Consider the following 15,865-nt stretch of genomic DNA (forward strand, 5'->3'; position numbering starts at 1 on the left):
GATTGCTTGGTCACTATAAAATACGGAGCTGGTTGATTGGTTGTAGGGGTTTGCTGCGGGAAACCTGATGACACAGATAACACTTTCCTGTCCACATATGCCAGGTACTCTTTTAGGTACCACTGTAGATAGATCTTGATAAGACTGAATGATTTAGACCAACCCTTCAACTGAAAACAATTTTAAATAATGGATCCGGGATCTAATAAAAAAGTAGAGTTAATAGGACCAAGATCTGGAGAAGAAGGAAACTCAGGGGGACTACCTCTGAGCTATTTCTGTACTGGGCAATCTTTTATTCAGAGACAGAGGCTATTAGGTTGAGAAGTTTAATAGAGCTTTAAGGGACTGAGAAGGATAGAGACAGGGTACCTTAGGGAGTGTAGGCCCAGGAAACCGAAGGCTCATACCCAAGAACGGTCAGAATAACAAGTTAGAGGTGAACTTGTAGCTGGTGCCTGATTCCTAACTGGAGTCAGATGGTGTGGGTTTTCTAGTGCCTCTAGATGCTTGCTGGAAGCTAAGGTAAATTATCTCCGCAAAAAAAATAACATCCTAGGCATCAGTTTGTTTCCACCATTTTTCATGAACAGTGCTTGACACAATCAGAAATAACTAGTAGTATTAACAGTAGGTGATCATAAAACCAAGAGAAATCGTGACACATCTTTAGACAAGATTGAGAGAATTCATTGCCTATAATCTTTCACTTTGAAGAAACAGGGAAGAATTGTCCTTCAGATACAAGGAAAATGTCCCTAGATAAAGACTTGCAGAATCAGGTGAGAATGAAGAAAACAGAAATTAAATAAGTGATCGTAGCATGAAAAATGATGTATAAAATGTATAAAATTTAAAAAATATGGAAAAAATAATGTCAAAATACATGACAGTTGCATATAAGTTGGAAGAGAGTAAATGGATTTGAAAATGTTGTATAAGAAGAAGTAAGAGTACGCATTTCTTTTAGGCTATGGTAAAACAAGAATGCAGTCTGTAATCTTAGGGTAACTACTAAGAGGACAGCAAATGAAAATATAATTAACAAGATAAAAGGGAAAATGGAATAATTTAAAATAAGCAAAGAAATCAGGAAAGGCTAGAGAAAGATATCCAGAAAACAGATGGGCCAGTGGAAATCAGTTAAGATAGATTTAGACCAGTTTATCAATTCTTATATAAGGGTTAAAGACTGTTGCATTTCAAAAAGTAAACAGTTATAGGACTGAATGTAGTACTGCACCCTTAATAAAATTTGCTAACATGAGGCATAAGGAGACAGAAAGATTGTAAGTAAATGATGGAAAAAGGTATACCAGTAAGTATTAGCCAGAAGAAAGATGATGCAGCTGCACTGATACAACAAGCAGTAGATTCAGAGCAAAGGTGTTAACTGGCTATAGAGAGAACCTTTTAGTATGACAAGGTTCAGTTACTAGGAAGATGATGATTCCAAATTTGTATATATCCAATAATATAGCCACAAAAAGAGCAGAACCCAAAGGAGTAGCAAATCTACAATCCTAGTAAGACATCAGCTCAGAGTTCAGCGTGAATGTGAGGCTCCATAAGAAGAAACCCACGGTGATATGCCCGTTGGGTATTTGGACACCTTCGTCTGACTCTCCCCAGAACTGTGACTGCTGCAACGGACTTCTCCCAAACTGGTCAAGAATATGATTCACTGAACTAGTAAACCAGTTTTCTCTTTCTTGTTATCCTACTCATTAGTATATCAGAACATCAGAATTGGAAATTCACATTTTGAGAATTGGAATTCACACATTCACACGGAAAAGGAAGAGTAAATGTTGGAAGTCGGGAGACTGATAGTTGTGGTTTGTGGGAAGGGTGTACTGATCATTTTAATACCCTGGAAGGTGATGAGTAATAGGCGAGAGAGAGGAAATGAGGCCCAAACCTTGCTAATATTTCCCCTGTACAACTTGCCCTGCCGTCTCCCTAATATAGGGCCTTTTTGGTAGTTGCCTGAAAAATAGAAAAAGATTGCTCGTTTGCTTATAGGCCCGGCACTTTCCCTCTGTCCATTTGGTTTATTTTTTAGATTTACCATGTCATCCATTTTCTTAACCTGCCGACTGTCCATTTACCCAAAAATTTGCAGAAGCCCATTTGCCTCCACAAGGGTTTCCAGGCTCTACGCACTCTAAACCCAGCAAGGCGGTCTAACCATATTTTGCTTTATCTTTGTCTCTTTATATATATATATCTCTCTTTGTGTCTTTCTAATATCTTTAATTTCAAATATCTTTGTGCATTTTCCATGGTTTCTCATGGTTTCTTCTTTCCTCCTCTTTCTTTCTCCAAAGGGGACAATCTCCTTGTCTGTGAGGGTCCACTATTCCTCATAGGCTTAATCTCTTCCTTTTCATTGCTTCTCTGTCACTTTATTTGTGTTGTTGCTGTAGTCTTTAGCACTTTGGCATATACTTAGTTACTAAGGAGGATGTCACAACTTTGTGACACTGAGCTTCTGGAGGGGGTAAGAATGCTGACTTAGTGTGGTTTCCTGAGCCCATTGTCTTCTGAAACTAAGTTGAGTAAGCGCTCGTGCTGGTCATAACGCTGTTGACCAAGTGTCTCTAATGCTCTTCCGTCTGAATACGTGGTAAGATTGTGCTTTTCTAGTCCATGGAAGTTGAATTGGCTCAGTGACTGGCTTTGGCCTGTGAACGGTGAGAGTGCACCCAGAGCCGAGCCTGCGAGGTTCACTGCAATTCCCCATGTTCCCCTTTCCGTGCCAGCGTTCCGGGGTGGAGGCTCCTGAATGTGGGCCCCTGAGTAAAGCTAAGAGGGAACAGACTTTCCAGATGGGCTTGGAATATATGTGTGAAAGATAACTTTTCTGTATTTGTTTTCCTGATTTTTAAAATTTTTTTTGAGACGCAAATCACATATCCCAACATTATCTTGTAAGAGTGTGTATCTCAGTGTGTTTTAGTGTAATCACAGAATTGTGCCACCATCACCATTAATTTCAAAACGTTTTAGTTACCCCAGGAAGAACCCCCAAATTCATTAGCAGTCACTCAGTTTCCTCCCTCCCTCAGCTGCTAGCAATCACCAGTCTCCTCTGTCTCTGGCTTTGCCTGTTCTGGACATTTCACAGAAATGGAATCAGACAATATGTGGCCTTTTGTGTCTGACTTAGTTTAGCTTAGTATTTTTCAAGGTACATCATGTTTACAGCATGATTAATACTTCATTCCTTTTTGTGACTGAATTCTAGTCCATTGTGTGGTTATGCTGTGTTTTGCTTATCCACACTTCATTATCTTAAGTCCCTGAGAATTTGGGGGTCGTTTTTGTTGACTGATACATCAGTCAAAGAATTTGAATTCAAGTTTAGAATTTGAATTTGACAATATTTAGAATACACTGTTTTGCCCCACTACATAAGGATAATTGAACTTAATGGACATAAGCTCCTTTACTCATAAAACTGTCTTAAATGACACTCCCATATTTTGATTAGTTTTGTGTAGATCTGAATTGAAGCTGTGTGGACATTTTCGCTGCATGTAGTATTGATAAATTTATTGTATGTTTTAATGTGCTTTATCAAATTGAGAGTATATATTCACTTTCACCAAATAAAAATATTCTCATTTTGACCCAGTAATACTAGCCAGTAATCCACCAGCAAATGTGTTTCTTCCAGCAGGTTCTTTGTCCATGATTTGTAACTTACATTGTACATTTCCCCAGTAAATAAAGTGTTTAATCAGAGACTTAGTTCCCAGGCCAGGTAAATAACGATTGTAGGGAATAGCATCGACAGTGCACCCTGCATTCAGTGTCCTGAGGAGAAACCACAGAAACAGATGAAAGAAAATGGTAGAGCAGTTTCTTCCTCAAGGCTGAATTTAGAAGAGTTTAAATGAACATTTATCAGGTATTTTGATTAAAATGAATTAAAATTTAAGCCATTTATTAAAATAAGATTAGTTTTGATTTTCTTAAGCTAAATATATCTTGGTTGAGTTATAGTTTGATTCTCAAACCAATTAATAATGGAAATTAATAGAAATTAAACCACAATCAGCCAACATTACTTAACTTTGAGTCACTTCACAGACACCAGATTACAAATAAAAATGTTACTGCCGAGCTACGATTGAGCCAGATTCTGTTGCTGTTTGAAATCGGAGAAAGGGTTGTGTTGCTATTTGTGTTTTGTCCAGCGGGTGGCAGCATAACTCAACTAGTGTCTTGTACATGTCATTTTGAAATTTTATTTTAAATGACTGCTTTCTGTATCTGTTGAAACACAAGTGTCTGGGTTTTTTTTTTTTTTTTTTTTTAAAGATTTTTCACTGCATGAAAAGTATGCTTTTTGACCCCTTGCTAGAGTGAAGGAGATCTTTAATTAGGGAGATTGCTGATTGCCTTTCTATATATATTTTAAGTAAAATGAGTATCATTGCCAACTGGTAAGTTGTGGATGTTCTACTGAAATTTTTTCTGAATAAGCTATTTGGAGATCTATTTTTTAAAATCCAAACTAGAACTAACACAGTTGTTATGGCAAAGCTGTTCCTGTCTCACCTTGCCAGTCCTGCCTCATTTTCCCTTGTGTGTATATGGGGCTGGGAGTGGGCAAGTTGCCTGCACTTTACTGAGCTGCAGTATACTTTCCTTTTGAATAGTGCAGAAACTGGAAGGGGGGTTTTCTACCCCTACCACAGTGGTAGCAGACCTTTGCCTAATGTAGGAGGCCTCCCCATCCTGCCTGCTCTCCGGTGGTAGGTAGGTTTTTCCTCAGGTCACCAGACACCAGGGTGCAGGTGCAACTCTGGCTCTTCCCTTTGGCAAATGGCTTTTGCTTTGTATCTGAGCAGGTCCAGGCCATGGTGTGGCCGCTAATCACTATCTTTTTGCTCGTGGAGGGCCTGGAGTGTGCGTGGACTTCATTTTCTCCTGCTCCATCCTCAGACTTTGACAGACCTAGCACATCTGTACCAGGTGAAGATCTCTCTCACTGCCCTTAACCTTCTCTCAAAGACCCAGTGGAAACCCAAGGAAAAGGGCTGAGGAGTTTGTGTTTGTCCCCCTTGTATGGAGGCTCCCAGGAATTCTACGCTGTCAGTCCACAGTTGGCCTCTAATGACTCAGTACAATTTCTGTTGTTTTCTTACCATTACTGCTGCCATCCAACGGAGACGCAGTTCACATGTCCCTTCTTTCCTTAGAGGAGCTTGTCCATCTGGAATTCATTTCACCTGTTTGGACATTGCAGATGTAAAATACAGAGACCTCAGAAAGTGGATCACATAAGTTAACAGCTTTCTCTTATCATGAGGATAGGACTCGTGTTCTCTCAGCTCTTTGCTTCCTAAGTGGAGGTGGCACTTCATCTCCACCTTTACAGTCACTGAACTTGGTAACAGTCAAGAAGCTAAAGTCAAGAGGTCAAAGAAAATTTGCCAGTAGTCTTAACTTAGTGTTAAAGTGTTAGTGGATTGTTACTCATTAGTCATATTGTTAGTCATATTGTTACTCATTTCAGTGTAGTCTGCAGCTGCATTGTCACTGGTGTCCAGCGGTGCCTGCCCAGTGTTGTGTGATAGTTATTCCTCAGCCTGCTCTTGAATCCTCCAGCCTTCCTTCAGAGCTGCTCTCATTCTTTTGAAGTGGGCTAAGGCGGTGGTTTCTAAATGCCAGACAGCTGCTGGACCAGCTTTTTTTTAGAATCCCCTGAAGTTCTCATTAAAAATACACTGCTAGAAACTTTCGGAGTCAGGTCTTTGGAAAGTAGCAAAGGAATCTGCATCACTAGTAAGGCCTTCAGTGACTGGGAGACCAGCATCCCTCGGGATCCACTGGCTTGTGGGGTGTTAGTCATTATTAGGAGGGAGTCATCTTTTGGTTAAATAAGATCATGTTGTTGCTGAAGCCACTCAGCACATTTGCACCGCAGAAGTGCTAGTCTGGATTGGAAGTGTCCCTGCAAAGTTGGACAGAATAAACACAAAGCACAGTCTAAGGAGCTAATGAAGAGGAGCTGATGCTGTAGACAATGGTGTATCCACACAGTCATTCAAATTATATTGTAGAACTGTATTAGGCCTGGGGTAGTCATGTTGTCATAAAATTAACATATATCTAATAAGTGTAATTGACCAATCCTCCTTATCTGGCTTTCAAAATTAAAGATAACAAGCTTTCTTCCTGTGAAGTTTTGGTTTATATATGGGATCTGATCAGTGTGCTTCCAAAGCAATGTATATGTGTGTGTGCACCTGCGTATAAATATATAGATAGTTAGCAGGTTGACTCTTTAAAACTAGGTGCCAAAAATTACTTTGTTCTTATGTAGTAATATTGTCATCGAGTTTTGCCTTTTTTAGGTTTCAATTTTTTCTTTAAAATACTGTCTACAAGAGGGCCTCCTCAGTGGCATAGTGGATTGAGCGCCGCGCTGTGAAGCTGCCCGCAGCCTCTGCAGCGCCGGTTCGATTCCTGACTGGCCAGGGAGAAACCCACATGGCGAGGCAGACCTCTCCTGCCTTGCCTGCTGCTACCTTCAGCAGCGTCTTCAGTCCTTCTGTTTGTTCTGCTGCCTGCTCTGTCTCGCATGAATTCTCTCACCCTCCCGCACCTCTGGTCTGTACCCCAGTTCTTGTATAAGTAAATAAATCTTAAAAAAAAAATACTGTCTGCAAGAGAATACCTATGAAGTTACTCATTGTAGCATTGCGCTAACAAAAGATTAGCAACGAGTTATTGATATGGGGCCAGTTTAAATTGATTGTACGTTCAAACATTGTACTGATATCACTAGGTTTCTTAAAGTTTGCTTCAGAGATCTCTGAGGGTTCCCGAAATCCTTTCAGGGAATCTGCAAAATCAAAACCATTTTTCTGGTGCTAGTAATACTAGTTGTCCTCTTCACTATTGACTTTTGCTCTGATGGTGCAAAATCAATGGTGGGGAAAATGATTGGTGCTTTAGCATGAATCTTCCTACACACTCAAACTAGAAAATAAAACAAAAACAAACCATTTAGAATGTCCTAGATGAAGCATTGAAATTAGTTTTGCTAAATTGTGACTTGAGTATACTTAAAAAAATATCCTGTATCAAGAACTGGAAGCTGCATGCCAAAGTACAGTAATTGTTTTGAGGAAAAAACACTTGAATAGTTGTACAAGTTTTTTGTTTTTCTTTTTAAAGACTTATTTATTTATTTATACAAGCACTGGGTACAGTCAGAAGCGTGGGAGGGTGAGAGATACACTGGTGAGGGAAGCAGTGGGTTCAGCAGGAGAGGCTTGCGCGCCATGTGGGACCCTCGCCGGCGGCTGGGATCGAACCAGCACTGTAGAGGCTGCGGGCAGCTTCGCAGCCCAGCGCTCAACTGCTGCGCCACCTGGGGAGGCTCTAAAATAGTGGTACAAGTTTAGAGCTAAACCAGTTGCGTTTTTCTCCTGTATAACATTCTTTATTTGAAAAAATGCTTTCTCAAAAATGATGATGTTTGTTACTTCAAGGAGAGCAACTGACAGTAGTTGTTGCCAGGGATAAAATTTGAGCTTTGAAATGAAAATTAGAATTTTGGAAACCCATATCTACTGCAATGACCTCAATAGCTGTCCAGTACTTATAAAGACCCTTCTGGGGAGACTGGTAGTGATATTAGCAAAATTAATTTTTTTGATGTTGAAGAGTAAAATGTGTCATCATTTGGATAACTCAGTGAGTCAGTATTTTCCAAATGTCCAATTTGTGATGTTATAAAATGTATGTGTGAAAGATCATTCAAAGTAGGAGACCCATGGGGCTCAGTGTGACAGAGTACAGAGGGCTCATTGATAGTTTCAGATCTCATGTTGCAACTCACCTTTAAACAACCACCACACATCAAATTTCACAGTATCCACAATTATCTGAAATACGCCTTTTCCGGGGCCTCCCTGGTGGTGCAAAAGGGGTTAAGACGCAGCACTATGAAGCTATCCACAGCCACTGCAGCACGAGTTTGATCCCTGACCAGGGAGCTACCCATATGGCGCAGCAGACCTCTCCTGACTTGCCTGCTGCTCCCCTCAGCAGTGTATTTCAGTCTGCCTGTTCTGTTCCCCACCCTGTCTCTGGTGAATCCTCTCACCCCCACACCTCTGGCCTATTACCCCTGCCCTTTGTATGCATAAATAAATTTAAAAAACAAACGCCTTTCCCCCCTCTGTATCCATCTGAAGCTAGATTTTCTTTATTTTAACCAGAACAACACATCACAACATATCACAACGGGTTCAGTGCAGAGGTGGTGTGAAAATACATGTCTTCTGTTCAGCCAGATTAGAGAGACCTGAAAAAATATAACAATAATACCTCTCTTTTTAACAGTTCTTTTTGTGTTTTGAAATATGTAGTTTTTTATATATAACTGTAGTTTATAGTATATGTAACTATTTTAACATTAAGCTGTTAAAATGCAATGAACTTGTCATTTTAGAATGCATGAATACATATTTTTAAAACCCAGTTTTAATTTCTGATACCGTAAATATTCATAGGCATAGCCCACATTATAAAAAATAACCTTTTAGAAGGAATCTTCAATTATTTTTAAGAGTTAAAGGGTTCCTGAAACCAAAATGTTTGAGAACTACTAGTATAAAACAGTCTCCAAGATATATTGTTAGGAAAAGTACAGATCTTTGTACTTGTATGACTTTCTTATATATATATAAAATTCTTCTGGAAGAATATAAAGAAATGAAATGTGGTTGGTCCCAGAAAGGAATGAAAGGTAAATTCCTTAATATAAACCTATTTGAACTCATTTGAATTTTAAGCCAGATGAGTGCATTAGTCATTAAAAGAAAAAAAAAGAAAACATTCTTACCAACTTTATTACAAATTTCAGGGAATGGAGGTCTGTTGTGAAAAGTTGGAGCAAGTTTGGAGTAATGGTTATTTTTCTGGCAGTTTGATTTTCCTTGTTTTGTTTGAGAAGAAAATTAAGCTTGCTTATTTTAAGGGTAAAAATATTTAATTTACTGGGAAGCTGGGGAAAATTTTTTTCATTTATTGTCCAAGGCAAATACATTAATATTGAAATAATGTAAATCAAATAGGTAGCAGTTTCCCCAGTGGCCCAAAGTATACTGCCCTTAAGTTTTAAGGAGGGACAATATGATTAGTTTTTTAATAGCAGTTATTCCTAGTAAATGGTTGGATTTATTTTAGTAGACTGTTATAACTTACAGGCCTGTAGCTTAAAATTTTTGGAATAAGAGCTGCATGAAATGTGGAAGTAAAAAAATTAAAGTTCTGACATTTGATTCAATATAAAAAGTACTTTTTAATACTCGTAACCTTTGAGGCTTTGGGAATTATTGGAAAAGAATAACTAAGGGACTCAATTTTATTTCTTCTGTCTCCTGTTAAGTGTGCCTTTTGATCAATACTCATGCTTTTAACTTTTGGAAAGTATCCTTTTAAGAACAGGGGAAATTATTTTAATGCAAAAGCCCTTCAAATTTTTCTGTTTTTCATATAACACTTCTGAAACTTGTTTCTTTGAATAATGAAATATCATTTCCAGAATTCTTTGAAACCATTTACAGAAAGGTATTACTTGTGATTCTGTTCATAAGTTATAGTTAAAAGTTCACCCATAATATGAAAGCATTTCACCCAGTTTCTTTAATAAAGAATTTGTTAACGTAACCAAAAATGCCTTTAATAATTGTAATGGTTTTTCCAGATCCAAATATAGTTTGGTTCCAATAGGAAATGTCTATATAGTGTTGATGGGTAGTCAATTCAGAAAGCTTACTTACTTTTACTAGTTACTTATGCATGTATATTGTTGGACATTTTTCAGAGCACTTACACATTTTTTTCTTTGGTTCTTAGCACTTGGATATAGCACAATTAGCATTTTTTACTATTTTAGGTATGGAGATTGAAGTGAATTGCCTAATGTCATAAAGCCGCGTTAACAGTAGACTTAAGCAGGCTAGATTAGATCTCGATTTTAAACAAGACTGTTCTGTTGTGCTCCAGGCTCTGTTGTCTGTGCTGGGGTTATAAAAACTCAGACCTCCAGGGACTTGGGGTTTCATGGTGACACCACCCAGGGGGAGAGGTGATAAGTGCAGTGGTGCTGGCGAAGGACCAATATCTCAGTGAGTTTTGAGACAGTGACACACATTTGCAGCATGAATAGGAGAAGTTAGCCAGGTCGAGTCAGTCAGAAAGCGGGCCTTTCAGGCAGTGAGCGTGTGGAGGAGGCCACAGCCCACCCACTGGTGCTGTTTGGGAACCACTGGCCTCTCTCTGGGGCTACTGTGCTGGGCTGCGGGTGTGGGTGAGCGGGATGTGATAACAGCGAGGCAAGTGGAGCACCTTGAATTGGAAGTTTGAACTTTTTCCTAACGGTTTCAGGGTTTTAAAAAGAGTGTAAATGGATGGAAGGACTCAGATTGGCCTGGGTTTGAGCCTCAGTTCTTGCGCTTACTGTCTGTGGGGACTATTTCTGAGCCCCAGTTGCCTCATGTGAAATAGAAATAAAGTTCAACTTGCAGTCAGTTAGGAAGCCTAAGACAATTAAATGTAAAGGAAGCATCTAGCATGCAGCAAGCCTGCAAGGAAGTATCAGTAGTGGAAGGTGAATTAGGAACAAGGACGGTCTCTTCACGTGTTGTGAGCTGTTGAGTAGGACTGAAAACATTGTGAGTGAAATCTTATTTCAAAATAGTATTGGAACATGTGGGCATTTCTAGAATAGTTTAGCTGAAATGGTTTTGCAGTTTCGTATATATAAATTTAATATTTAGGAATCCTTTAATGTGGCTTTTCCTTACATTCTTATTTGAAAGCAAGTCTTTTATATAAGATTATCCTGTCAGGTTGAGGTTGCAATGAGTTAATACATAATTGTGCAGAATCAGTTCTGTTTGCATGTTTTGGTTTATTATTTCCTGATACTCTAATTTTAGACAAATTACTTGCCTATTTGTATGTTTCTTCAGTATTAAAATGATAATTAATTTGGCTTTATGAGAATAAATTTTTTTTGAGAAGAAATACTCCCTGGAATTTTTTTTTTTTTTTTTTTAAATAAAACACCTTGTCTTACTCTACTTGGGTTGCCACAAACTGGGTGGTTTAAACAACAGAAACTTACTTCCCATAGTTCTGGAGGCTGGGAAGTCTAAGAGGCGCCAACTGATTGGTTCCTGGTGAGAGCTCTTCCTGGCTCTGTTGGCACATGGCCTTTCCTCTGATCGTGTGTGGGAGAAGTTCTCTGTTGTCTCTTACTGTAAGAACACTAATCCTATAGGATGAGGGCCTCACTCTTACTACCTTGTTTAACCCTATTTCCTTACTCCAAATACAGCTGCACCGGGGTTAGAGCTTCAACATAAACATTTGGGAGGGTCATATAGGTTTAGTCCCTTACATGCAATAACATTGCAAGTGTTTTCTTTTGATGGTTTTGTGACTTGGCATTTGGTAACAATGAGCTAAGTGCCAGGCATGTATTAGGTGTATTTTACTGCTCTCCAGAACTGCAGCTATATATGGATCATTTTAGTCCTGACTTTCTAGCAAATAAATAATGTTTATAATTGGTTGTAGAAGTGGCTTACAACCGAGTTAGTATAGAACTCAGAATATTATTGTGCTTAAGATCGTTCTAAAAATTGAATAGCCATTTTAATAGTATATTAAGCCTGTACCACTTCGTTTAATTTTTTTCTCTTTATCCGGGTCCAAATATAGTTTGATTCCCATAGGAAATGTATGTGTAATTCAGTGATGATTTTGAAAATTTTATCATTTATCTTAATTCACCCTCTTACTCCTTCAGAGAGCAGCCCTTTTAATGGTATGGTTTTCAAAAATAGCTGAATCAAACCTCAGATTGGTATAGCAGATTTGGGAACAAAGTAGACATCCTAACTAACCTTAAGGATGTAAACCTCCTCATTTTCTCTGTGAGTTTCAGTATAAATTATGGATTCCTTATAATAAGACCATTTGCATTTTAGGTTGTGACAGAAGATCTTTGTATCTGGTTTCCCAGAATGATCACATTTATGTTTTTCCTCACAGGCCAGCCCTCCAGATCTCTATATTGAAAGATTTAATATAGCTCTTGGACAATATATGGGAGCATTGCAGAGCATTGTGCCTCTTTTCATATATATGGTAAGTTAGAACTGTTTCCAGCTTCCAGATACCCAAGAGTACTGGGCTAAGCACAGATGGATGCAGAGAATTAAGTGTATTTTTCTCGTGCTGTGTATTATGTTAGAAGTGGAAGTCTATTTCAGTAATGTTTCATAGTGTTGACATAGAAGAACTATTTACCCTTTTTCTGTTTGAAAATTCCACCAGTAACATTGCTGACTAGATAATTATTAGATAGTAACAATCAGCAGTCCCCCAGTGAACATTTATGTAATTTCTGCCATCTGTGCTTGGTCCTGTGCTTGGGAAAGAAAAGGTATGTTAAGAATGGTTTCTGGTCCTCAGAAAGTAGAACATTGAGACTTGTATCTAAAAATATGATGTATGACAGATGCCAGGTAAATCATTCCATAAAAATAAAGTATAAAACATGCTTTCATTCTAATGATTGATTTCATTTGGAGGCTTGTGCCCTGAGTATAGTTTGTGGACTTGATTTCATTGGAAGCCCCTCCCTTCACCCTTTTTAAATAGTATAAAGTCACAGAATCTAGGTTTCATTTGAATGGCGGGCCCTAGAAACCACTGTGCCATGTCTTTGTTTATTAGTTTAGGGAATGGGATATTTAGACTGATCCTGCTTCCTGTAGTAAACATATGTAATACCGGTTTTCAAAATGACTTATTCCCCACAAGATACACTTTATTAAAAAAAATTGTCTTTTAAAAATTAGATTGAAGAAGACAGGAAACTGATTCATACTTTCCTGTAGAGCCTTTGTTAAATTTTATGGTAAGATCCTAAGGTTTAAAAATTTGCTTTCATTTAAAAATAAACTTCAGACTTATTTTTCCAGCAAAATTAAAGTAGGGCATCTTAGTTTGTAAAATGAAACTTAACTACATCTTCCAAAGATTTAAGAGCTTGAATCTCATTTCTAGTTATTTGTGAAAATTTGTTAAGTAAATTGTTCTCATTGTTCAGAAAATAGAAATGTCTTGAACTTTGACACTATTTTGTTGGAAAAGTTTATTTCTTAAAGAAATAGTTTGGAATGTTAACCTTATACTCAGCAAACTGTCCTTTGTAGTCACAGTAATAGAAGAATTTTTTCCCCCAAAAAGTAGCTGGGGAAAAATTGTAGTAAATTTGCAAAACACGACAAAGGTATGTTCTCCTTGGTAATTTGAAAAGATTAACAACCCTAATTTTGTTGAAAAGGTGGACAAAAAGTGTAGGTCACAGAAAAAATACAAATGGCTTATAAACATGAAAATACATCCAACATCTTAAAGACCTACAAAATGGTTAACTTTTTTAACCTCTTTTGGTTGGTGAAATTGAAAGTTGATAAAATCACCAATTCTGGTGGCTCTAGAGAAACAAGCTCCTCACACTCTGTAGGGATCTGTAAGGAAATATAAGGGGGTGCCAATTGGTAAAACCTCTTTGGAAGACTTTCTGGCATTGTTCATTGTTAAAAATGTACAGACTTTTTGACTCAGAAATTCTACCTCTAGGAAGTTATGCAGATAAGCTCATAAATATATGTAAATATATGTGTATCAGAATTATGCCGCATTGTTTTTAATAGTAGACTATTGGGGAAAATCTGTATTATTAGCAAGGGACTAATTTAAATAATTTATGGAAGATACAGTAGGAAAATATGCAGTTAAAAATAATGACAGCTATATGCTATTAGAGAAAGAAGTCTTCTCTTCAAGATACAATATTGGGTAAAAAAGTAAGATGCAATACAATGTTATATTTCTTCATTAGCAAGTATTTTCTTCTTTATTGGAAAAAAAGCCTATCCACAGGTATTCAAGTCACATTTTAGAAGGAGCGCACAAATGTTCCCCAGCGTGAACGGGGCCATGGGGCATGGGACTCCAGGTCTGCTGCGGGAGACTTGTGTGTGCATGGTTTTATTTTGTCATCTTGTGCATGTTATTTTTACGATTTTTTTTTTAAAGGAAAAAAAAGGTATGTTAAAAATTGAGAGAATCAGCAACTTGTTAACCTCCCTCTGTGTTTTCCACTGGTACACATTGAGTTAACATCTAAACGTGAACAAATTCAGTCTTCTGACTTGGCAGTCATTCTAATCAAGATGCTCTTGCCTGCAAGAAACAGAAAATTTGATTTAAAGAGATTTAATAAAAAAGAAAAGTATTATCTCTTGTAATAAAACTCCAGGAATAAGGCAGGCTCCAGGATTGGGTGACTGTGGCTCCACAGTGTTACCAGGAACTCAGGTGCTTTTTTCCTTCTTTCTTTACTGTTCACAACATCTGTTCATCTTCATTATATATAAAGTGACTATAAAATGACTCAATCCTAGATTTTTTTCTGTCTGATTGGGCCACCTTGGATCACGTGTGTACCTTTGCACCTAAAGGTGGCCCCTAGGGAATGCCATCAGCTGAACGACTTCAACTAAGCATTCACGTGAGGGACTGTGTGCTGGGAACGAGCAGTGCCTGTCTGCTGCCTGCTTCCAGCCAGGACTTTGACAGATGGGGGTGCCTTCTGTAACTACTTCCTGTAAATGTGGTAGTGGTTTTTTTTTTTTTTATATTTAAATTTTATTTTTATATTCCCCATACAATTACAACCCCCTTATTTTGACCCTAAGCCCTCCTTTCTCTGCCCCCCACCCCCCAAAGAGTGTCTCTGGTTCATAGTTGTTTGTTGATTTTGATATTTTCTTTCTTATAGTTATTCTTTTTCCTGGTCCCTTATTTGAGTTTTTGTGGTAGTGTTTTTTTATTTAAAGATTTATTTTCTTTATTTATGCATACAAGAACTGGGGTGTAGGCTAGAGGGGGGGAATGGGATGGGAGGATTCACCAGAGACAGAGTGGGGAGCAGAACAGGCAGATCTGCTGAAATACACTGCTGAGGGGAGCAGCGGGGAGACAGGAGAGGCCTGCCGCACCATGAGGGTAGCTCCCTGGCCGGGGATGGAACTCATGTCACAGTGGCTGGTGATAGCTTGATTAGTGCTGAGACTTTAACCCCTGCACCACCAGGGAGGCCCGATTCAGTAGTGTTTTTAAAGAGAGTATTAAGTGCCTGTAGACAGTGCAGCTCCTGTATTTGTACATCCCTGTATGGTTAATTCAATTCAAAATGATTTAATAAACAAAGCTGTTATCCCCTGTAGCAAATGAGGTGTCTTTCTGTGTTCTTCTGGAGGGGCATGGTTCGTGGCATCTTATCTTTATGTGCTTTTTAATCCCATGCCAGAAGACCGACAGGGGCAGCATTTTCATTATTTGATGTGTAGGTTCTAATCGATGCCTTAATGTTTTCTTAAAATAATTTTTAGTGCTTCAGTTGATTAGACTTAATTTCCCCCAATTGATTCACTGAAAAACAATTTATTTTCTTTCAGAATAAGTTTTACATCGAAACCAAGCTTAATAGAGACTTAAAAGATGACCTTATAAAGCTGTTTACGGAACATGTTGCAGAAAAGCACATTTGCAGCCTGATGCGTAAGTGATCAGCCTCTTTCAGGGGTGAGAGGACACGAGGACACTAGCAGTGATTTTTTTTTTTTTCTTTTTTGGGGGTGGTCATGGCATATTCGCACATAAACCCCAATGTTGACATCTCTTGATTCATACAGCAAGAAGAGTTGAGCCCAATTCTACAGAGACACTGAAGAATTGAAATGGGACT

The 15,865-nt window shown here is 38.2% G+C and overlaps 1 protein-coding gene across 1 annotated transcript in view; it reads left to right on the forward strand.

Annotated features, from left to right (window-relative positions):
- The window catches only part of CACUL1 (CDK2 associated cullin domain 1), a 51,625-nt gene that overhangs the window by 22,450 nt on the left and 13,310 nt on the right, over window positions 1-15,865 (forward strand). The window contains 2 exon segments of the mRNA XM_037497616.2: window positions 12,094-12,189; window positions 15,576-15,678. Of these exon segments, the coding sequence (XP_037353513.1) occupies window positions 12,094-12,189; window positions 15,576-15,678 (199 nt within the window).

The sequence above is a fragment of the Talpa occidentalis genome, unplaced genomic scaffold (assembly GCF_014898055.3).
Source record: "Talpa occidentalis isolate TD23 unplaced genomic scaffold, MPIMG_talOcc4v2.1 talOcc4.8, whole genome shotgun sequence".
Taxonomy (NCBI): domain Eukaryota; kingdom Metazoa; phylum Chordata; class Mammalia; order Eulipotyphla; family Talpidae; genus Talpa; species Talpa occidentalis.